This window comes from Scyliorhinus canicula, chromosome 3, assembly GCF_902713615.1.
Source record: "Scyliorhinus canicula chromosome 3, sScyCan1.1, whole genome shotgun sequence".
Lineage (NCBI taxonomy): Eukaryota > Metazoa > Chordata > Chondrichthyes > Carcharhiniformes > Scyliorhinidae > Scyliorhinus > Scyliorhinus canicula.
The window spans coordinates 269,898,570-269,922,270 of NC_052148.1; the positions used below are offsets into that span (position 1 = coordinate 269,898,570).

The 23,701-nt window shown below is 50.2% G+C and overlaps 1 protein-coding gene across 6 annotated transcripts in view; it reads right to left on the reverse strand.

The window, feature by feature from the left end:
• stpg2 (sperm-tail PG-rich repeat containing 2) overlaps positions 1-23,701 on the reverse strand; it is a 587,689-nt gene that overhangs the window by 459,668 nt on the left and 104,320 nt on the right. For all 6 annotated transcript variants that reach the window (XM_038792784.1, XM_038792780.1, XM_038792783.1 and 3 more), the window contains 2 exons: positions 13,926-14,033; positions 4,394-4,553 (listed from right to left, as the gene is read on the reverse strand). In XM_038792784.1, coding sequence (XP_038648712.1) covers positions 4,394-4,553; positions 13,926-14,033 — 268 coding nt within the window. The remainder of the gene's footprint in view (positions 1-4,393; positions 4,554-13,925; positions 14,034-23,701) is intronic.

Consider the following 23,701-nt stretch of genomic DNA (forward strand, 5'->3'; position numbering starts at 1 on the left):
GTCGCTCTGTGACTGTGCCAGGTCGCCCTGTGACTGTGCCAGGTCGCTCTGTGACTGTGTCAGGTCGCTCTGTGACTGTGCCAGGTCGCTCTGTGACTGTGTCAGGTCGCCCTGTGACAGTGCCAGGTCGCTCTGTGACTGTGCCAGGTCGCTCTGTGACTGTGCCAGGTCACTCTGTGACTGTGCCAGGTCGCTCTGTGACTGTGCCAGGTCGCTCTATGACTGTGCCAGGTCGCTCTGTGACTGTGTCAGGTCGCTCTGTGACTGTGTCAAGTCACTCTGTGACAGCCAGGTCGCTCTGTGTCTGTGCCAGGTCGCTCTGTGACTGTGCCAGGTCGCTCTGTGACTGTGCCAGGTCGCTCTGTGTCTGTGCCAGGTCGCTCTGTGACTGTGTCAGGTCACTCTGTGACTGTGCCAGGTCGCTCTGTGACTGTGCCAGGTCGCTCTGTGACTGCCAGGTCGCTCTGTGACTGTGCCAGGTCGCTCTGTGACTGCGCCAGGTCGCTCTGTGACTGTGCCAGGTCGCTCTGTGACTGCGCCAGGTCGCTCTGTGACTGTGTCAGGTCACTCTGTGACTAGGTCATGTCGCTCTGTGACTGTGCCAGGTCGCTCTGTGTCTGTGCCAGGTCGCTCTGTGACTGTGACAGGTCGCTCTGTGACTAGGTCATGTCGCTCTGTGTCTGTGCCAGGTCGCTCTGTGACTGTGCCAGGTCGCTCTGTGACTGTGTCAGGTCACTCTGTGACTGTGCCAGGTCGCTCTGTGACTGTGCCAGGTCGCTCTGTGACTGCCAGGTCGCTCTGTGACTGTGCCAGGTCGCTCTGTGACTGCGCCAGGTCGCTCTGTGTCTGTGCCAGGTCGCTCTGTGACTGTGCCAGGTCGCTCTGTGACTGCGCCAGGTCGCTCTGTGACTGTGTCAGGTCACTCTGTGACTAGGTCATGTCGCTCTGTGACTGTGACAAGTCGCTCTGTGACTGTGCCGGGTCGCTCTGTGACTGTGTCAGGTCGCTCTGTGACTGTGCCAGGTCGCTCTGTGTCTGTGCCAGGTCGCTCTGTGACTGTGCCAGGTCGCTCTGTGACCGTGCCAGGTCGCTCTGTGACTGTTTCAGGTCGCTCTGTGACTGTTTCAGGTCGCTCTGTGACTGTGCCAGGTCGCTCTGTGACTGCCAGGTCGCTCTGTGACTGTGTCAGGTCACTCTGTGACTGTTTCAGGTCACTCTGTGACTGTGCCAGGTCACTCTGTGACTGTTTCAGGTCACTCTGTGACTGTGCCAGGTCACTCTGTGACTGTTTCAGGTCACTCTGTGACTGTTTCAGGTCACTCTGTGACTGTGCCAGGTCGCTCTGTGACTGTGTCAGGTCGCTCTGTGACTGTGACAGGTCGCTCTGTGACTGTTTCAGGTCACTCTGTGACTGTTTCAGGTCGCTCTGTGACTGTGTCAGGTCGCTCTGTGACTGACAGGTCGCTCTGTGACTGTGTCAGGTCGCTCTGTGACTGTGCCAGGTCGCTCTGTGACTATGCCAGGTCTATCTTCCTGTAACAGCCTTCCCGAACAGGCGCCGGAATGTGGCGACTAGGGGCTTTTCACAGTAACTTCATTGAAGCCTACTCGTGACAATAAGTGATTTTCATTTTTCATTTTCAGTGACTGTGCCAGGTCGCTCTGTGACTGTGCCAGGTTGCTCTGTGACTGTGTCAGGTCGCTCTGTGACTGTGCCAGGTCGCTCTGTGACTGTGCCAGGTCGCTCTGTGACTGTGTCAGGTCGCTCTGTGACTGTGCCAGGTCGCTCTGTGACTGTGCCAGGTTGCTCTGTGACTGTGCCAGGTCGCTCTGTGACTGTGCCAGGTCACTCTGTGACTGTTTCAGGTCGCTCTGTGGCTGCGCCAGGTCGCTCTGTGACTGTTTCAGGTCGCTCTGTGACTGTGCCAGGTCGCTCTGTGACTGTGCCAGGTCGCTCTGTGACTGCGCCAGGTCGCTCTGTGACTGTGCCAGGTCGCTCTGTGACTGTGCCAGGTCGCTCTGTGACTGCGCCAGGTCGCTCTGTGACTGCGCCAGGTCGCTCTGTGACTGTGCCAGGTCGCTCCGTGACTGTGCCAGGTCGCTCTGTGACTGTGCCAGGTCGCTCTGTGACTGTGCCAGGTTGCTCTGTGACTGTGCCAGGTCGCTCTGTGACTGTGTCAGGTCAGCAAGGCCAATGCTCTCGACACCGGCAGCCATGGCCCATTTTGATTTGGCCACAGGCTGGAGCGCCGGAACAATATCCAGGTGGCCCTGGAACATGGCGGCCTCGGCCACTGCCTGCACAGATAGTCCCAGACCTTGGACATCCTGACCCATAGCTGATATAGTCACATCCAAGGCCTCCACCATGGATGCCACCCCTGTGGCGTTGGCCTAGGTGTCACGGCCGGCACTGCCTCCTGCCCCTGCAGGCACTGGATGGTTCCTGGCACCCACTCTTGTAGTCCCCGAATCTTTGTCTACATCTCCAACATTGATGGGACCACCCCTTCCCAGAAGCACAAGACCTGTCTGGATTTCAGCTAGTCCCTGAGATCGGGTCACTTTCCAGCCGTCTGCCCATGCGGGTGGTCCTACCTCCACCTGATGTACCGCCGCATGTGTAAAGTGCAAACCAGATAGTGCCCCAGGAGCCTCTTCAATAAAGTTGCCAGCCGAATGAGTGTCTCTGGGATGGCGGAGGGTGCATGTGAGAGGAGTGACCAGAGGTCGGTGTCATGCCCCAGACATGTGCTCCAGGGTGTGGCTGGGGCGGGGGCCACCAGCATATCCCTCCGCATTGCCTGGTGAGCCGCAGGGTTGTGGCTGGGGGCGGGGGAACCCCAATGGACCCGTCTTATCATCAGGTGACCCAGCAAGATAATAGACAAGACGCATAGTTAGATCGTGGGTGAGGGTGATGGTTGGAGGATGCCACACGTGCCACAGGGACATGGCAATTCAATGGGGGCTCACTTGCATCTCCGATGCCGGCCCCCACTTCGGCGACTGCCCAGTCTCCGACCCCCACCGACCAGGTCCATCGCCGTCTGCTCTGTGGCAATGAGGGGCCCAAGATCCGGCGGCCCCCTCCATTCTTCTCTCCCTGTGATTGTAGACCACCTTCTCCTGGGGGGGGGGGGGGGGGGGGGGGGGGGGGGGGGGAGAACAGATAATGCACAATGTGAGACGCACCGACTCTGGCAGCACGAGTGTCCTTGCTGCGGATGTTAAAATATTTGCAGCTGACAGTCCTCCCAGGATGCCGAGTGATTGAAACCACCGGTTGGACTGCTAATGAGTATCTTCTGGCAGCAGCATTCAGTCAGAACTCCCAGGTTGTAAGGTTTCCTCTGGGGGGAGTCACTTTAACTTTTATTACCCTGGGCATTCACTCGAAAGAACAGCCTCAGGTTAGTTTGATGCTTAAGCCCCTCGGTCTCACCCTCTCTCCAGCTTCAACCTGTGATTTAAACTTAACTGGTTTCCAGACTCACAAGATGCCCCTTATTGAGAAAAACAAGGTATCAGAGAAGCAGCTTCCCCAAGAGTTTAGAGGCCTATATACCTGTTTTTTTGCATATCAGGGTCGATTCCTTTATCACTCCACTTGAAGTTCCCTCTTCCACATTCCATTGTTTTCCCTTCGTCACATAAATAAACACTGGTATGCAAATTCACAAATCAAACCGCTCTTTTTAATTTTATCCCAATTCCATTTTTTAATCTTAATTCTTCCCAATTCTTAACAATATCAAATGTCTTCTCATTTAATCTGCACCTTCTGCTGGTCACACCTACTCCCTGTGACATGTTCCTTCACTAATACTTCACAATATCCCCTAACGTATCAAAAAGTCACAGCCCCTGAACACATGACCTGTTAATGATCTTCTCATATTTTGTAAAACAATATGCTTGGGAGGGCTTCGAATGCTGTAACTTAACTCTGTAGCCAACAAACTGTGGGACATACAAACTATTATAGACATCACATGCAGGCGACACATTTTCAAGGTCATAATTACATCTCTGCTCCAGAATCAACAGGTCCCATTCTCACATAAAACCAAACAAAATAGGAAACCATGATACACAATTCAGTTCTGTACAGAGTCGAGTAAAAATTCAAGCAATCTTCAATATCGTCTGAACCCTGTGACTTAACTGTGACCTGTTAATGCAAGCTGCATTGTTCCTACAAAATCCCCCTGGTACCCAGTGCTAAGTTACATCGGATACGTTCAATTAGCTGCGTTTCAAAAGCATAATTATCCACGCGCCGCCCAGTTCCCGGGAGAGTTTTATTTCAACGAACCTATCAAAGGGTCAGTGAAGAACGGGGCAGTAACCTTTCTAAATGCTTTTCTTCTTTCAAAATGGAACTACAAACCTGGTTCTTCTGCTGTCCGCATATTCTCCACAAACCTTGCTGCGTTATGACCAAAGGGACTTTTGCTTTTCGTTGATATCCTCTTCAAGGACTGTAAAGCAGTCCGTGGGTCATCGTACCATCCAGGAGCTGGGGTGATGGATTTCACGGGCAAAAACCTCTGGTGCAACAAAGAGAGAACTGATTACAGGAGTTGCCATATTAAATAACAGAGGAACATTGGAGAAGAGGTAGGTCATTCGGCCCCTCGGACCATATCCCTCGATGACATTAATAACTGGAAATCAATCCATCTCAGTCTTGAGCAGACTCATTGGCTGCCCTGTGCGCAGATAATTCCAAAGATTCACCACCCTCGGAGTAAAGAAATTCCTCCTCACCTCAGTCCTAATGGCCTGCCCCTTATTCTGAGACTCTGCCCCCTGCCCCTGGCCCCTCTGCAAGGGAAAACCTGCCTTCTGCATCTACCCTGTCCAGCACCTTAAGAATTTTGCAAATTTCAATGCGATCATCCTTCAATCTTCTAAACCTGAGAGAATACAGGCCCGGTCTCCTTAATCTCTCCTCGCAGGACGGTCTTGCCATCCCAGACATCAGTCTGATGAATCTTGGTGGTGCTCCCCCTGTGACAGGTAAAGCATTCCTGAGATAAGGAGACCAAAACTGTGCGCAATACTCCAGGTGCAGTCTAACAAAGGTTCTGTACAAACGAAGCCAAGACATCAGGGGGCACAATTCAGTGGACTTTTGAAACTTAAGTCCACTGTCGGGCACGTTTACTGGGGTGTTTCTCGGGCATATTCAACGCCATTTTGCCATTTTTCTTGGCCTCGGGAGTTTCTCTCCGCCAAGGCTGAACTTTGAGTGATTTCCTGCTGGCGAGCTGGTCATGTCAGCAGGAACGGCAGCTCGCAGATAGCGGCACCATTTTGATCAGCAGCCCCCATCATCCCACATCCCATTATTGACCCCTCTCCCCCCCTCACACCTCCAACCTTGGCAAGGCCCCTGGGATCCCCCCCCTCTAATAGGGAAGGTTCTCCCCCCCCCCCCCCCCCCCCCCCCCCCCCCCCACCCCGGGCAATGCCAACTTGGCACCCGGTCACCCTGGCACTTCCCACTTGGTACCACAGGGTGGCACTGCCACAGTGCTCATGTGCCTAGGGGAGTGCCAGGGTACTACCCTGCCCTGTCCCCGACCATCCGGTGGTCGCCAATGGCCTGCGTGACACCCCGGGTGTCGTCATGGTTGGTCCAGGTTTGTGTGGACCAATACTAAACGCCCCCCTGGCGAGGTCTCGCAGGCGGGGCCCATGGAGTCCTGGGTGCCGGGTGAACCTGGCGTCCGAATATTCCAATAAGCCAGCGAGGGTGAGATCCAGCTCACGTCCGGCGGTGTAAATCGGGTGATTTACGATCAGCCTGGCGCCCGATTTGGGACTCTCGCACGATTGACCCATTGTGCCAGATCCGGGATAAGTGCAACGGAGTCACTGAATCTCACCCCTTTACCCTGTACTCAAATCCTCTTGCGATAAAGGCCAATATACCACTTGCCTTCCTAATTGCTTGTTCGCATTAACAGAACCTCAAGGAAAAACAAAAACAACAGAGGTATCTGCAGACCAACTGAGAGAGGAAGAATCACGGGGACTGAGAAATTCCCACAGTGACAAATCCTGTCCACAAAACGGTGACAAATATGGAGAACACGTGATCCCTAATGTAGTTACTTAAAAAGCACATACATGGCTGTATGAAATCATTCCTGAACAGCACAGGTTATTCCACAACAGCCCTGGATAATTTACAGCCATGACACTTGAATTCAAGACTGAATACAAGTTGCCGTGGTAGATTACAGATAAAGGATACGCCTATGTTTCGGCCACATCTGCAGTACTGTGTTCAGCTGTGGGCACTGCACCTCAGGGAGAATAAACTGGTCTTGGAGGGGGGTTCAGTGAAGATGTTGAAAGATACCAGGGCTAAAAGGGTTAAATCCTGAGGACAGGTTTCATAAACTAGGCCTGTAACTCCTCGAATCTTGAAGATTAATGGGTGGTCTAATCGTGGCATTTAAGATGAATAAACAATGACATAAGGGCATGTGAACTAGGAGCAGGAATAGGCCATTCTCCCCCTCGAGGCTGATTTGCCAGTCAGTAATGGCTGATCTGATTGGAGCCTCAACTTTATATTGCTCTCAACCCAGAAATCTTTGGACTCGCTTGTTGTTCAAGAATCTATCTACCTCTGCCCTGAAGATACTCAATGAGCCCACCCCTACCACTCTGCGAAAGAGAGTTCCACAGATTAACAACCCTGCAGGGGTAAAGATTCCTTCTCATCTCCATCGTATTTTTCACATGTGTTCCCTCATGGTAGTCTTTCCCCCTCAGGGAAACATCCCCTCAGCATCCCCTCAGTCAAGCCCCATCAGTATGTTATATGTTTCAATAAGATTGCCTCTCAATCTTGTAAACTCCAGTAGATACAGGCCCAACCTAGTCCAATCTCTCTTCATTCGATAGCCCACTCATCCCTGGAACCTTCATTGAACTGCTACTGATGCAGTTATTCCTTAAGGAGAACAAAACAACATTCTCTAAGGGTGCGATTTACTGGCCACGTTCCACCCGAACCGGGACACAACGCAGCCGGTAGATGCCGGGAGAGGTCACTTCCTGGATTTACCCCACCCGCCACGCCTTGCAAGACGTCGCAATCTGGATCCTGCCCATTATGGGCGGGATCAGTGTTCGGCAAATCTGCATATTAGAGTGAGTAGCTAGTCCCACTCTAATGTACACTCCTCTGATCTACCTGAGGCTTTGGGATCTAGCCCCTACGCCTCGGAGACCATAGTTGGGCCCCGTTAAGTACTGGTCCCCACAAACGGGGACCAGGTGGGATGGCACTTGGGGGGGGGGTCAATACCAACGGCAGCAATGAGGGAGGTTCTCAAGTTATTGTTCATGGGCCGCTTAAGGGCCTCAATAGGCGACATGACAGGAAGGTCAGCCATGGGCCATCCCGTCCAAAACCTAACCCTGGCAGAGCTGGAATGCAGCGGGGTCCCAGTATGCCAACATCCCACCTAATTAAATGCCCGCCCATCTCCAAGCTTGGCATCAGGAGGAGCAGAAGATTCTACCCATAGAGCGTAACCCTTCTGTACTTCCACAATTAACAGTGGGGGCGAGGGCGATCTGCTGGGGGCAGGTGGAAACAAGTGTCCAGGTGGATAATAAATACCACTGCAAATAAGAATATTCCCCACGAGAAGAAAATACATCTTTTTTTTTATATTTCTTTATTCTCCTTTTTCACATTTTTCCCCAAATTTACACCCACCAACAATAATCAATAATCAGTAACAAATATGTCAATCCCCATATCAATAACAACGATCCCATCCTCCCACCAAACCCCAAACATTCGCCCACATGTTCACATATTCAAATGACAAAAAGAAATCAGGAATCACCCATAGCCACCATCAACACACACCACCCCCCTCTCCCCAACCCTCCCACCTAACCCCCCCCCAACTAATGTTCGATGTTATCCAGTTCTTAAAAGTGCATAATGAATAATGCCCATGAATTGTAGAATCCCTCTATCCTTCCCCTCAGTTCAAACTTAAGCTTCTCAAGAGTCAAGAATTCCAACAGGTCCCCCCGCCACGCCAGGGCACAGGGTGGAGAGGTTGCTCTCCAACCCATCAGGATCCACCTTCAGGCAATCAACAAGGCGAAGGCTACAACATCTGCCTCCGCACCCGTTTCCAACCCCGGCTGGTCCGACACCCGAATATGGCCTCCCGGGGCCCGGGTCCAGATACGCTTGCGCCACTTTAGAGATTACCCTAAAAACCTCCTTCCAGTACTTCTGTAGCTTTGGACAGGACCAAAACATATGAACATGATTATCGCCCCCCCCACGAGGTGGAGGAGTTCACTCTCCAGAGCACCTCACACCAGAACCCCTCCTCCATATCCTCTCTCAACTCTTCCACCCACTTTGCTTTGATCCCTTCCAGTGGTGCTTTCTCCTCTTCCAAATTAGCTCCGTAAACCGCTGACACTACCCTCTTCTCCAGTCCCCCTGTCGTCAGCACCTCCTCCAGCAATGTTGAGGCTGGCTCCTCCGGGAAGTTCTCTATCTCCTTTCTGGCAAAATCTCAAACCTGCATGTATCTAAACATTTTCCCCTGCTCCAGCCCATACTTCGCTTCCAGCTCCTTCAATCCTGCAAACCGACCCCTAAGAAAAAAATATTTCAGTGTCTTAATCCCCTTCTCCTCCCAGTTCCGAAAATTTCCCTCCGAGTTCCCCCGAATCGGCATTTCACTTGACTCTGCTCCCAAGCTGGAGTGTTGGTGAAACTGCCTCCAAATTCTCAATGAAGCTATTATTAACGGACTCCCTGAAAATTTCCCCGGAGCTATCGGGAGCGGCGCTGTTGCTAGTGCTTTCAATCACGACCCCCTGCACAAACTCTCCTCTATTCTGACCCATTGGGAGTCAACCCCTCTGACCCAGTTCCGTACCTTCTCCACATTCGCCGCCCAGTAGTAATACACCAGGTTCGGAAGACCCAAACCCCTGGCTGCCTTCCCCTTTGTAGCAGCACCTTTCTAACTCTGGCCACCTTCCCTCCCCATATGAACGACATAATCCTTCCCTCAATCTCTCTGAAAAAAGTCTTTGGCAGGAAGATCGGCAAGCATTGAAAAATAAACAGAAATCGCGGCAACACGTTCATTTTAACTGCCTGTACCCGACCCGCCACTGAAAGGAAAGACATCTTTAACTTGGTGGTGAACTTCCTTTTAGCGCCAATCAACAGTCTTCTGGATTTTAATAATCAGACTGTTAAAGAAGAAACTGACAAAGAACAGTCAGGTCAGGGGACATTCGTGCTACTAAGTCCGAAGACCCGAATGAATCTAAAACTTCAAACGGCCCTCTCTGTCCAGCCAAACATACGCAGGGGGGAGTAAAATCAAAACACAGCAAAGACAGAAGACAAAGGATGTGATAGCCACCTGATTTATTTTAAAGCCTGCCCTTTAACCTCTGCCCTTCCAACCATCCAAGACCCCAAACACTCCTTCAAGGTGAGGCAGTGATTTAGATGGGCATCTTTCAGTTTAGCACACTGTATTCTCCGCTCACGGAGCAATCTCCTCTACATCGGGGAGACCAAACGGAGATCGGGCGACTGCGGATTGCCATCACTCAGACCCTCAGCTTCCCCTCACCTGTCACCCACTCCTGTCCTGTTCTAATGAAACACGATTAAGGACAACCCTTCAGATTTTAGTGAGGCACTTCACAGACTGCTGGACTCAACATAAGAAACCCAGGAAAAGGGAAAGATCTCAAACATCTCCCACCCTTCAGTTTTGCATGGTTGATCAGTGAGTGATGATGGTTTATATCTGTCTTTGCCCCATATATTTTAATTAGTGGCTTTGGATAACAGAATATATCTAATTCAGATTTAAAATTTACAATTTATCTTGCATCCATTGCTACTGATTCCAACAATTTTAGGTCATGGGGACGGCCCGGAGGCGCAATGGTTAGCGTTGTTACCTTCACTGCGCCAAGGACCCAGGTGCGATCCCGGCTCTGGGTCACTGTCTGTGTGGAATTTGCACATTCTCCCCGTGTCTGTGTGGGCTTCCTCCGGGTGCTCCGGTTCCTCCCACAAGTCCCGAATTTCATGCTGTCCATGTGGAGTTTGCACATTCGCCCCGTGCTTGCATGGGTTTCACCCCCACAGTGGACAGCACGGTAGCAAAGTGGTTAACACTGTTGCTTCACAACTCCAGGGTCTCGGGTTCAATTCCCGGCCTGGGTCACTTTCTGTGTGGAATCCGCACGTTCTCCCTGTGTCTGCCTGGGTTTCCTCCGGGTGCCTCGGTTTCCTCCCACCAGTCCCGAAATACATGGGGCGCGATTCTCCGCACAGGCAGAGAGTCGTGAAGGCTGCCACGAAACCGGCCGTGTTTCACGGCAGCCTCCGCGCCCCCTCCCGGGACCCGATTCTGCTCCCCGGTCGGGGCTAGCATCGCGGCCCCGTGAACCCCGGAATCGCGGGCTTAACGAATTTCGCTAAGCCCGCGCGCCAAAGTTAGCAACGGCTGACGCATATGATGACGTCAGCCGCGCATGCGCGGATTGGACGACTCTAACCCGCGCATGCGCGGATTGGACGACTCTAACCCGCGCATGCGCGGATGATGTCATCCGCGCATATGCGTCAGACCCGCGCATGCGCGGTCCGTAATGCCCCTCAGCCGCCCCGCGGAGGAAGAGTGGGAGAAAGTGGGAGAAAGAGTGCGCAGGAATCGGACCCGCTGCCCGCGATCGGTGCTCACCGATTGCGAGCCCATGCCACCCTTGGCACGGCCGCATGGTTGTGCAGAACGGCACTTTGCGGCCGTTTTCACGAACTGGTATAGCAGGTGTATTAAAAATCGTGAAAACGGCCGTGAAGGCCTTGGAAATCGGCCTATCGGCCAGGGGAGAATCGCTGCTCACCGTTTTTTTACGGCGAGCAGCGATTCGTGTCGGGGGGCGGGCGTGGGGGGGGGAGAATAGCGGGAGGGCGTCGGACCAGCGTCGCCGTAAAAATTTGCGCCGCCCGCTCTTCTCCGCCCCGTCGTGAGTGCGGAGAATCGCGCCCTTGCTGTCAGGTAATTTGGACATTCTGAATAATCCCTTTGTGAACCCAAACAGGCGCCGGAATGTGGCAACTAGAGGATTTTCACATGTAACTTCATTGCAGTGTTAATGTGAGCTTACTTGTGACAATAATAAAGATTATTATCATTACAACCCAAAGATGTGGAGGGTAGGTGGATTGGCAATGCTAAATTGCCCCTTAATTGGAAAAAAGAATTCGGTACTTTAAATTTATATTTAAAAAAACAATTTTAGATCATGCTTCTGGTTTTTCAGATGGCAGATAGCAGTGGTTGACAATGATTCTGCGGTTGTCATTTTCACTTCCTTTCAACCCATCTTTTGCTTCTTTTTTTTAAAATAATTTTTATTGAAAAATTTTGAATTTATACAACAATAACGCACCATAGTAAAATACCAAAAATAACAATAATATTAACAATCATAAACATTCGCCCCACCTCCATGAACAACACAGCATTTTAACAACCCATCTTTTGCTTCTTTAATGTCCCATGATCATCCATAGAACCCCTACGGTGAAAAAGGAGGCCATTCGGCCCATTGGGTCTGCACTGACCCTACCCAGGCCCACCCGCCCACCCTCCCACCTTCTCCCCGTAATTCCACCTAACCTGTACATCGGTAGACACAGAGGCAATTGATCATGGCCAATCCACCTAATCTGCACAGCTTTGGACTGTGGGAAGAAACCGGAGCACCCAGAGGAAACCCACACCGACACGGGGAGAGCGTGTACTGCCAAGGTGCCCAGGTGGCACTGGAGCACCACCAAGGTGCCAAGCTAGCATTCTTCCCACGCCGGGAATCGGGACCGGGAGTTGCCCTATGTGGGTGTGAGTTGGGGCTTTGGGAGGTTTCGGGGATCGTGTTGGGGGCGGCGGGAGTGTCGAGCGGAACTCCTCAGTGCAGAAAACGGGATTAAGTGCAGCCTCTCCGGGGAGTTCCCCGCAGGGAACAGAGTCGGTTTGATGGTGTGGGATTTCTCGGAGCGTTCGGGAATCACCCGGCATGCTCGTTATGGGACTCTATTCCCATTTGGGTAGGTCGCCCCCAGAGAGAAAGAGAGAGATGTGAAGAGGTTTACTGAGGGAAATCCAGATCCAAAGGCCCAGATAGGCAAGGTAACGTCACGGCTGCCAATGATGGAATGAAGGAAATCAAAAATGCTCAAGTTGACACCCAGAAATGTTCCCCTCTAGTCCAGTGAAGCAGATCCTATGGCTGTGTTGCTGAGGTTCACCTTGCTCAGCAAGATGTATTATTACACCAGCTGCAATATAAGCAGTTCCTGGCAAGTACAGTGCAATGCAAACAGGCAAATATTAACTTGAAGGAAATGCTGAAAATGAGAAAATGAAAAAATGCAGAGCGTGCATCAAAGCACCTCAAAAAAGATATTTTGAGCACGGACCTTATGCCTGACACTTCACTTTTACCCACTGTTATCTTCCTTTTAAAGGAACTCTCTCACCTTCCGATTTCCAGTTCCATCAATATGTTTATGACCCAAACATTGTCACATATTATCTGTGTTTCACTGTCAACTACATTTCATAGAATTTACAGTGCAGAAGGAGGCCATTCGGCCCATTGAGTCTGTACCGGCTCTTGGAAAGAGCACCCTACCTCCACCCTATCCCATAACCCAGGAACCCCACCTAACACTAAGGGCAACTTGGACCCTAAGGGCAATTTAGCATGGCCAATCCACCTAACCTGCACATCTTTGGACTGTGGGAGGAAACCGGAGCACCCAGAGGAAACCCACGGAGACACGGGGAGAACGTGCAGACTCCACACAGACAGTGACCCAAGCCGGAAATCGAACCTGGGACCCTGGCGCTGTGAAGCATTTGTGCTAACCACTATGCTACCATGCTGCCCCATTGTTGGCTGTGGGTAGCAATCTTGCCTCTAAGATACAAGATGTAGGTTCAGGACATACCGAGAGGTTGGTTTTACATGCCTCCTGCCGGGTATGTTTTCGGGGATAGGGGTGTAAATGAGGTCAGGTGGCATCCCCCCCTACCTCTGAGCTGACCGCCATATTATGCTGTTGGAGGGGCGGTGGGGGGTCACATAATCTGCCAGTCACCCGCCATACGTAAATAATTAATTAATTAGCGCCCCATTAGGTGTGTTAGCCAGCCTATTGATCTGAATACTACGCTACCCACATCACAATATGACAACCCTACAAAAAACTATTAGCTGCCTCCTAATTGATATAAACTAATCTTTTGTAACCCATCTGACAAATATTAATTTTTTTCATCTTAATAATCTTTACTGTCACAAATAGGCTGACATTAACACTGCAATGAAGTTACAGTGAAAATCCCCTAGTCGCCACATTCTGGCGCCTGTTCGGGTACACTGAGGGAGAATTCAGAATGTCCAATTCACCCAACAAGCATGTCTTTCAGGACTTGTGGGAGGAAACCGGAGCACCCGGAGGAAACCCGCGCAGACACAGGGAGTACTCCACACAGACTCCGCACAGACAGTGACCCAAGCCGGGAATCGAACCTGGGACCCTGGCGCTGTGAAGCCACAATGCTAACCACTGTGCTACCGTGCTGCCCATTGCTGCAGTCCAAGCTAATCAGGCAACATGAGGCAGTCAAACAGATTAGTAATCCACACTCATAGAAAAGCAATTAATCAGGCAGCAACTGTTGGCTCCCACACCCCACAAGAAAGTTTTTATTAAAAAAACACAACCTGGGGGAAGCTTATTGGAGGCTGTACAAACTTGAGCAGAGGAAAATCAAAGGAATTAATGAAAAGCGAGCAGCAAGGTTTACCTTGGTCTGAGACAGGAATGGTGGGTGCCCAGGACTGAACTTATCGAAGGGGCTCGTCTTCTCGTCAAACAGGCTTTTTATTTCATATTTCGCAGGTCCAGGGAAGCCCTTATAAAAGACAGTGATGAGAAAGACGGTTAAATTCTCGAGTACAACAACTTGCATTTTTACAGTGTGTTTAACATAGCAAAGCATCCCAACGTGTTTCACAGGAGTGAATATCAAACAAAGCTGTGACCCTGAACCATAATAAGAATCTTTACTGTCACAGGTAGGCTGACATTAACACTGCAATGAAGTTACTGTGAAAATTCCCTAGTCGCCACATTCCGACACCTGTTCAGGTACACAGAGGGAGAATTCAGAATGTCCAATTCACCTAACAAGCACCTCTTTCGGGACTTGTGGGAGGAAACCGGAGCACCCGGAGGAAACCCACGCAGACACGGGGAGAACGTGCAGACTCCGCACAGACAGTGACCCAAGCCAGGAATCGAACCTGGGACCCTGGAGCTGTGAAGCCACATGAGGATATTTTCGGAGAGGTGACCAAAATCTTGGTCTGTGAATGGGGCAGGTTTGCCTCAAAGAAAAGAGAGAGGCAGAGAAATGGAGAGTCTTCAGCCGGGAGCCCCAGAGTTTCAGGCCCTACGAGTCGAAAACACGGCCGCCAACGGTGGAGCGCTGAAAATCAGAAAACGGGTGCGAGGCCAGAATTGGAGGAACGCGGAGATCCCGGAGGTTGATAGGGCAGCAGATCACAGAGATCGGGAGAGGTGAGGTCAGCACAGGGGTCTGAAAACAAGGATAAGAATGTTAAAATCAAGGCATGACTGGATGTTGAATCACTGTGGGTCAGCCAGTGTGCAAAAGGGGGTATTCCACAAACAGGACTTGGTACAAGTTTGGAAATCACTCTCCAGCGAAAATGGAATGAGGAAAACAATGATTAACATTTATCATTACGGTTAAGATTTAAATGTGGCGTAGTGGTTAGCACTGCTGCCTCACAGCACCGAGGTCCCAGGTTCAGTCCCGGATCTGGGTCACTGTCCATGTGGAGTTTGCACATTCCCCCGTGCTTGCGTGGGTTTCACCCCCACAGTGGGCAGCACGGTAGCACAGTGGTTAGCACTGTTGCTTCACAACTCCAGGGTCTCGGGTTCAATTCCCGGCCTGGGTCACTTTCTGTGTGGAATCCGCACGTTCTCCCTATGTCTGCGTGGGTTTCCTCCGGGTGCTCTGGTTTACTCCCACAAGTCCCGAAATACATGCTGTTAGGTAATTTGGACATTCTGAATTCTCCCTCTGTGTACCCGAACAGGCACCGGAATGTGGCGACTCGGGGATTTTCACAGTAACTTCATTGTAGTGTTAACGTAAGCCTACTTGTGACAATAATAAAGATTATTATCATTACAACCCAAAAGATGTGCAGGGTAGGTGGATTGGCCACAGTAAATTGCCCCTTAATTGGAAAAAATGAATTGAAATGAAATGAAAATCGCTTATTGTCACGAGTAGGCTTCAATGAAGTTACTGTGAAAAGCCCCTAGTCGCCACATTCCGGCGCCTGTCCAGGGAGGCTGGTACGGGAATCGAACCGTGCTGCTGGCCTGCTTGGTCTGCTTTAAAAGCCAGCGATTTAGCCTTGTGAGCTAAACCAGCCCCTGGTTGGATATTCTAAATTTATTTATTTTTAAAAGAAGTATTTAGATGTGCACTTGTGATCCCAGGGCAGACAAGGCTATGGGCCAAGTGCTGGAAAATGGGATTAAGATAGTTAGGTGGTTGTTTTTGACCGGCGCTGATGCGATGGGCCGAAGGGCCTTTTCTGTGCTGTCGGTCTCTATCACAACAACTTTTCATTCAATTTAAACTTAATTTAATTTCAAGGATATAATTAATGTCAGCACATCAAGGCACATCACAGTTTAGATTTTCTAATTCCGAAAGGGTTAGATGAAGAGAGGTCAGAGGAGGCCAGTGTGGAGCCTGTATGCTAGCAAAGACCACCTGGGCCAAGTGGCCTGATCCTGTGGTGTTGACATTATTCTGCCGGTTCGGTGGATGACTCAACGTTAGGCTGTGAATTTTACGGGCAGCACCCAATGAAGTGCCTGTCACCGGATTTGCCGTTCGAGTGAGGACGGCGGCCCCTCCGCCCCGCGCTGCTGACCCAATCAGCAGACCCGGCTGCGCAGGAGCCTCACCGCACCACCAGGGGCAGCGGCCATTGATGAGGCAGGTAGGGGACCTGCAGCCTTGAGGTCGGCACGGAATTCCGGCACGGAGTATCAGAGGTATGGGTAACCTGCCCCATTCCAGCCCCGTCATTGGTAAAACACCCCAGCAGGACGCGGAGAGGCACTCTGCCGTGGTTTTACTGCCCCCCGCCCCCCCCCCCCCCCCACCCCCCCACATCACCCCTCCACTTCCAATCCCCTCCCATGGGAGCAGATAAAGCTCTGCCCTAACTAACCATTAACTATGTTATGTCGGCAGATAAATAATGATCTTTATCAGTGTCCCAAGTAGGCTTACATTAACACTGGAAAGAAGTGAAAAACCCCTACTCGCCACATTCCGGCGCCTGTTCGGTTACGCAGATGGAGAATTCAGAACGTCCAATTCACCTAACAAGCACGTCGTTCGGGACTTGTGGGAGGAAACCGGAGCACCTGGAGGAAACCCATGCAGACACGGGGAAAACGTGCAGATTCCGCACAGAGAATGGCCCAAGCCGGGAACTGAATCTGGGACCCAGGCGCTGTGAAGCGACAGTGCGAACCACTGTGCTATCGTGCCACCCATTCTGAAGTCGGATGGGAGGAGGCTCACGTGGAGCATAAACTATCATCGATTGGCTGGACCGAAGAGTGCTTTTGTGTTTTAAAACTCCATGTGAAAATACTGAAACAAAAGGCACAGAAAAAGCCTGCAGTATGTGTTCGTGGAAATGCATTTAATCAGAAATATGATGACGGTAATGTCATAAAGGTCACAAAAGCTGACGGAGGATGTGTTGCAATGAGCATTGGAAGGTCAGGAAAGTTGCAATTTGGACTGACATCCCTTGGGTGATGATGTGCAGCTAAGCAGCGGCCCCTGGTGTGACATAATGCGTGTCACTTGGGTCATGACAGGTATCATTAAGCTACACGGGACACACCTCAGTTAGGTCATTCAAGAGAACAATCAATGATGATAAGTGAGGCATCGTGTTCTGTGGGGCAACATTCAGGTGTCAACTGTTGACCTGATGGGGTTAACAGAGCATGGTTTTTGACACGCTGAGTACATCTATGGATTACTAAAGGAACACAAGATGAACTGTGCCTTTGTGCACTGTGCACATGTGGCTATTTAGTGCCATTGGTCATGTTCACTGACACCCCCGTCTATATCTTACTGAAAACAATGGGAAATCATAATAAATACACTGACTGTCCAATTCACAAGGACTGATTCATGTCATTACTAACTGTTCAAGAAAGTCACATGTTCAACTGAACAAACACCAGCAAACAAAAAATCAGTAACAAAAGGAATGCTTGAACCCAGCATTACCGAGAACACACAGCCTTGTATTATTATCAGGCGTCCAGTCCTTTACCAAAAGGATGAGTTCTGTAAATTATTAAAACACTGTATAAAACAAAGCAAAATCACTTGTTCCGTGGTTTTGTTTCCCAATTGGAAAAGCAAGGGAAATTAAAAGGATTTGGACTGCAGACTAGGGGAAAGAACAAAATAGTTCTTTTAAGTCAGGGATTCATCATAATATATAAATGTGGGGCAGCACAGTGGCGCAGTGGGTTAGCACTGTGTGCCTCACGGCGCCGAGGTCCCAGGTTCGATCCCGGCTCTGGGTCACTGTGCGTGTGGAGTTTGAAATGAAATTAAATGAAAAAATGAAATGAAAATCGCTTATTGTCACGGGTAGGCTTCAAATGAAGTTACTGTGAAAAGTCCCTAATTGCCACATTCCGGCGCCTATTCGGGGAGGCTGGTACGGGAATCGGACCGTGCTGCTGGCCTGCCTTGGTCTGCTTTCAAAGCCAGCGATTTAGCCCTGTGCTAAACAGCCACATTCTCCCCGTGTTAGTGTGGGTTTCACCCCACAACCCAAAGATATGCAGGGTAGGTGGATTGGCCACGCTAAATTGCCCCTTAATTGGAAAAAATTAATTGGGTACTCTAAATTTATGGGGGAAAAAAATATATATAAATGTGCGACTTTCAGAGTGTCTGAAGCACGACGTTGGCCTCCAGCAACATGTGGGTGCAGGAACAGGAGGGGGGAGGCTTTTTATCCGCTCAAGCCTATTCCCCCCCCCATTCAATGAGCTCACAGCCATGCTGCAACCCAACTACATATACCCACCATTGCACATTATATAATAAGTGGGGCAGCACGCTGGTGCAGTGGTTAGCATCGCTGCCTCACCGCACCGAGGACGTGGGTTCAATCCCGGCCCCGGGTTACCGTCCGTGTGGAGTTTTCACATTCTCTCCAGGTCTGCGTGGGTTTCACCCCCGCAACCCAAAGATGTGCAGGGTAGGTGGATTGGCCACGCTAAATTGCCCCTTAATTGGGAAAAAAAAGAATTGGGTGCTCAAAAATTTTTTTTTAAATAAGTGAGTACTGTCAGCTCTGAATATAATTTGACCTCAGCCATAAATGCCCACGCTACCTATCAACAGACAGTGGAAGAACATTGTAGATCCTGGGAAGATGGCAGTTAAGAAAAGGGGGAAAAATAACGTCCTTTCTTGAAGACCGAAAATTACGATTTATATATATATATACCTTTTAGAAATCGTTGCATTTTCTGGCATGTAATAAAGCTACAGTTTAGAAAATACACACAAACAATACATCAATTCGGAATCACCCAAAAAGCACTAATAAATACTGAACAATAAATGAGCATTTACCAGCGCCAACACTGGACAAATTCCAATTGCATCAGAATCCAGCTTACACCCTTCATAATTATAATAGACGAGTACACTGATTGGGTGATTTGAAGAGGGGAGAGAGGAGTTTTGTGTGAGGCATAAGTTCCATTGTACCGTGGCCTGCTTCTGTGCTGCAAAATATTCTATGTGATTCTATTCAATAATAACTGATTCTATCCAGTAACTGTGTATCTATATGACAACACTCCTTCATACAGCAGGACACAACACAAAAGCTGTGTGCAATTTGTACTCAAGTCCCGTGTTCACTGTTCGAATGTATCTACGTTAAAAGTTTCTTTCAAGAATCCTCACTTCCCCTGCAGCTACACAAACAAGTCTGTCCTTGCTCTGCTATCATTGGCTTTCAAACTCTTAGTGTCACCTAATCACTGCTTAATGATTTACCTAATATTTGCTAGTCGATGCTGTCCTGCAATCACAATTTACGCTTGTGTGCTGTTCAGAACACAACATGTGGACTTCAAATCTTTCAGGCGGAGGTTGAAAGGTGATGGAGTTACTTGGAGAGCAGGGGTGCGCTTTCGGAGAGGTACGGTACCCTTTGGGAGAGGTAGGGAATCCTCCTGAAGTGTGCCAAGGACACCTCGGGGAGGTGTGAAGGTGCCCTTTGGGTGAGCTCAAGTGCCCTTTGTGATTGTCAAAGGTAAATATGAATGAGTGTAAAAATTTAAAAAAAACAAGCTAATGCGAACGTCAAGGTGTGAGGGGAACAGTCAAACTGCCAAGAGAATTGTCGATAATATAAAAGCAAAATATTGCAGATTTAGGCCCTTAGTGTTGGGCGGGGTTACTGGGTTATGGGGATAGGGTGGAGGTGTGGGCTTGGGTAGGGTGCTCTTTCCAAGAGCCGACTCGATGGGCCGAATGGCCTCCGTCTTTACTGTAAATTCTATGATTCTATGGGAGTGGAGCGCCATTGCGAGCTCTGTGGGTGCACCTACACCACTTGGACTGCAGCGGTTCAGGAAGGCAGCTCACCACTGTTGTGTTTGGTGTTCGATTCCAGCACGGAATCTACCAAACGACTTGCGACTTGTCCAAACCAGGATCTTTATTGAATCACACGTGATAAGATAGCAATCTGTTACATCGCAAGTTATCATGGAGATTCTTTGTACGCCCCTGGAACCACCCCTAGGCAGACTGTCCTCTTGTACGTCTTATAATCATCTCCCGATCACCGGATGTGCCCGCACTTATATCTGAGTGCCTTGTCACATGACCCCTGTCTCGAGACCGCATGCTGGATCTGTACTGCAACCTGCTGGTTGGAGGTCACACCACCAGCCATCGACAATATTGCTTACAGGCATATCACCACAACCACCGCCTTTTCAGGGGCAATTAGGGATGGGCAACAAATGCTGTCCCAGCAAGCGGACCTCGCACCCCATAAAGATGAATTTTAAAAGTGTCCCAGGCAAGGAACAAGAAGAGTTTCGAAGAAGGGGAGAGTGGACAGTGAGAGGTCCCAAAAGTATGTCCCAAGTAAGGGACAAACAAAGCTCCCACTGAAATTAAGGAAAAAGACAGGAGCAAAGAAATCGGAGAGAGGGGAGCAGAGGGCTCAGAAGAAGCCTTGAGGTCATGTGATGTAGGTGTCACTGGATGAGCCAGCATTCATTGCTCATCCCTAATTGCCTTGAACTGAGTGGTTTGTTAGGCCATTTCAGAGGGCAGTTAAGAGTGAACAACATTGCTGTTGGAGTCACATGTCGGCCAGACCAGGGAAAGATTTTTTTAAAGTATTTTTATTCAAGATTTTTAACATTTTAACATTTAAAGCACACAACAGCACAAAATAAACGAACACAAAACTCCAAACCCGCCCCCCGACACACCCTAACCAACTACCACCCTTAACAAGCAGACATTAACCAGCCCTTTGAAATGTAAACAAACCCCATATCTCATGGACCCTCACTCGCCCCCTCAGAGCAAATTTCACCTTTTCCAAGTACAGGAAAACTCTATTAAATTTCCCAGCCATACCGAGGCGCAGGGGGGAGAAACTGACCTCCACCCCAGGACCCTCCTGCGAGCGATCAGCGAGGCGAAGGCTAAAACATCTGCCCCCGCTTCCCTCTGCAGATCCTGCAAGTCCGACACTCTGAGCATGGCCCCCAGGGGACTGGGCTCCAGGTCTGCGTGCAGCATCGCCGACATGGTGCTGAAGCACAACCTCCAAAATTTCTCCAACTTCGGGCAGCACCAGAACATATGCACGTGATTGGCTGAGCCCCCCCATACTGCTCACAAATACTCCCCCACCCTCTCAAACAATCGGCTCACCCTCGATTTCATCAGATGCGCCCCATGCACTACCTTTAGCTGTATCAACCCCAGCCTCGCACATTCACCCTCCGCAACACCTTATGCCACAGCCCCTCTTCCAGCGCCATCTCCAACTTCTCCTCCCACTTGGCTTTAACCCCCTCCAGAGACGCCATAGCCCCTAATCCTCCCATAGACCGTGAAGATGACACCCCCCCCCTCCCCCATCCGCATCCCCTCCAACAACCAGGAGGGCGGTGCCACCGGGAAAACCTTTTTCGCGAAATCCCGTACCTGTACCTGAAAACCTCCCCCGACAGGATCCCAAACTTCTCACCCAACTCCTCCTAACTCACTAACTGTCCTTCTAGAAGCAAGTCCTTCAATCGCCCGAAACCTTGCATCCATCTCCCTGGCTCATGGTTCCCACGGATCAGCATCAACCTCGACCACGCCCCCAATCTAAAATGTGCCCAAATTGTCTCCATATTGTCAGTGTGGCCACCACCCAAATATAGATGGCAAATTTCAGTCCCTAAGGGGCATGAGTGAACCCAGTGGGTTTTTAAGACAATCAACAATGGTCAGTATTAGACTTTCTTTCCCAGACTTTTATTGAGGGAGCGATTTACCGACTGCTGGAATCGGAATGGGATGCGGCCAGTGGATCTCAGGCGAGAATTCCCGACGGCTGTTACACCTCAGGAGATCTAACGAGATCCCACAATGGGTGGGACCCAGTCTCGCACGGTTAGGTGAGTTTAAGACCCCGTCAAGCCGACTCCAACCGGGTACTGTTTAGCACCGGTGCCCAAAATCGGGGACCAGGCGGAACAGTAATTGGTGGTGTCTCTCAGGTGATTGGAGGCCCCCGGGTGGTCAGTCACCAGCCAGATTATCACCCATGGCAATGCCACCTGGGCACCCTGGCAATGCCACCCGGGTGCGAGCCTATCACTGCCAGGATGTACAGGCAGGGGCACAGCCATGGTGCAAGGCCAGCATTTTTCCCACACCGGGGGTTGGGCCCGGATGGTGTTCTGCCAATGTGAGGTGGCGTGCGGGGGGGCCCGAGGACCCCCGTATAGGCTGGGGCCCGAAATAACAACAGAGCCGATGGATAGCGGGGTCATTCCCGGAGCTGAACGGCCCCGCGAATCCCACCCAGAGCGGACTCTACTTTTCTTTGATTCGATTGTGCCCTGAATTCGAATTTCAACATCTGCCGTGGTGGGATTTGAACCGGGATCCGCAGAGCATTACCCCAGGTCTCTGAGTTCAGAGAAATGAAAAGCGGTCTCATTGAAACATGCGAGATTCTAAAGAGTTTGATAGGTGGATGCTGAGAGATTGTCTCCACCCATCGGGGAATCTAAAGCTCGGGGGAACAGTCTCCGATAAGGGGGCCAATCATTTAGGACTGAGTTGAGGAGAAACCTCTTCACTCAAAGGTTGTGATTCTTTGGAATTCTCAACCCTGGAGGGCGCCCCAGCTTTGAGTACGTTGGAACACACAGATTATTTGTCTTTCAGATAATCAATGGATGTGGGGGCAGAATGAAGCTGAAGCACCTGGATCATACGGACTAGTGGAACAGACTCAACAGGTCACATGGTCCACTCCTGCTCGCATGTCTTTTGTTCTTTTATTTAAAAAAAATTTAGAGTACCCAATTATTTTTTTCCAATTAAGGGGCACTTTAGTGTGGCCAACCCACCAACCTGCACATAGAACATAGAACATAGAACAGTACAGCACAGAACAGACCCTTCGGCCCTCAATGTTGTGCCGAGCCATGATCACCCTACTCAAACCCACGTATCCACCCCACACCCGCAACCCAACAACCCCCCCCCCCTTAACCTTACTTTTATTAGGACACTACGGGCAATTTAGCATGGCCAATCCACCTAACCCGCACATCTTTGGATGTGAAGGTGTGAAGGTGCCCTTTGGGTGAGCTCAAGTGCCCTTTGTGATTGTCAAAGGTAAATATGAATGAGTGTAAAAATTAAAAAAAAACAAGCTAATGCGAACGTCAAGGTGTGAGGGGAACAGTCAAACTGCCAAGAGAATTGTCGATAATATAAAAGCAAAATATTGCAGATTTAGGCCCTTAGTGTTGGGCGGGGTTACTGGGTTATGGGGATAGGGTGGAGGTGTGGGCTTGGGTAGGGTGCTCTTTCCAAGAGCCGACTCGATGGGCCGAATGGCCTCCGTCTTTACTGTAAATTCTATGATTCTATGGGAGTGGAGCGCCATTGCGAGCTCTGTGGGTGCACCTACACCACTTGGACTGCAGCGGTTCAGGAAGGCAGCTCACCACTGTTGTGTTTGGTGTTCGATTCCAGCACGGAATCTACCAAACGACTTGCGACTTGTCCAAACCAGGATCTTTATTGAATCACACGTGATAAGATAGCAATCTGTTACATCGCAAGTTATCATGGAGATTCTTTGTACGCCCCTGGAACCACCCCTAGGCAGACTGTCCTCTTGTACGTCTTATAAT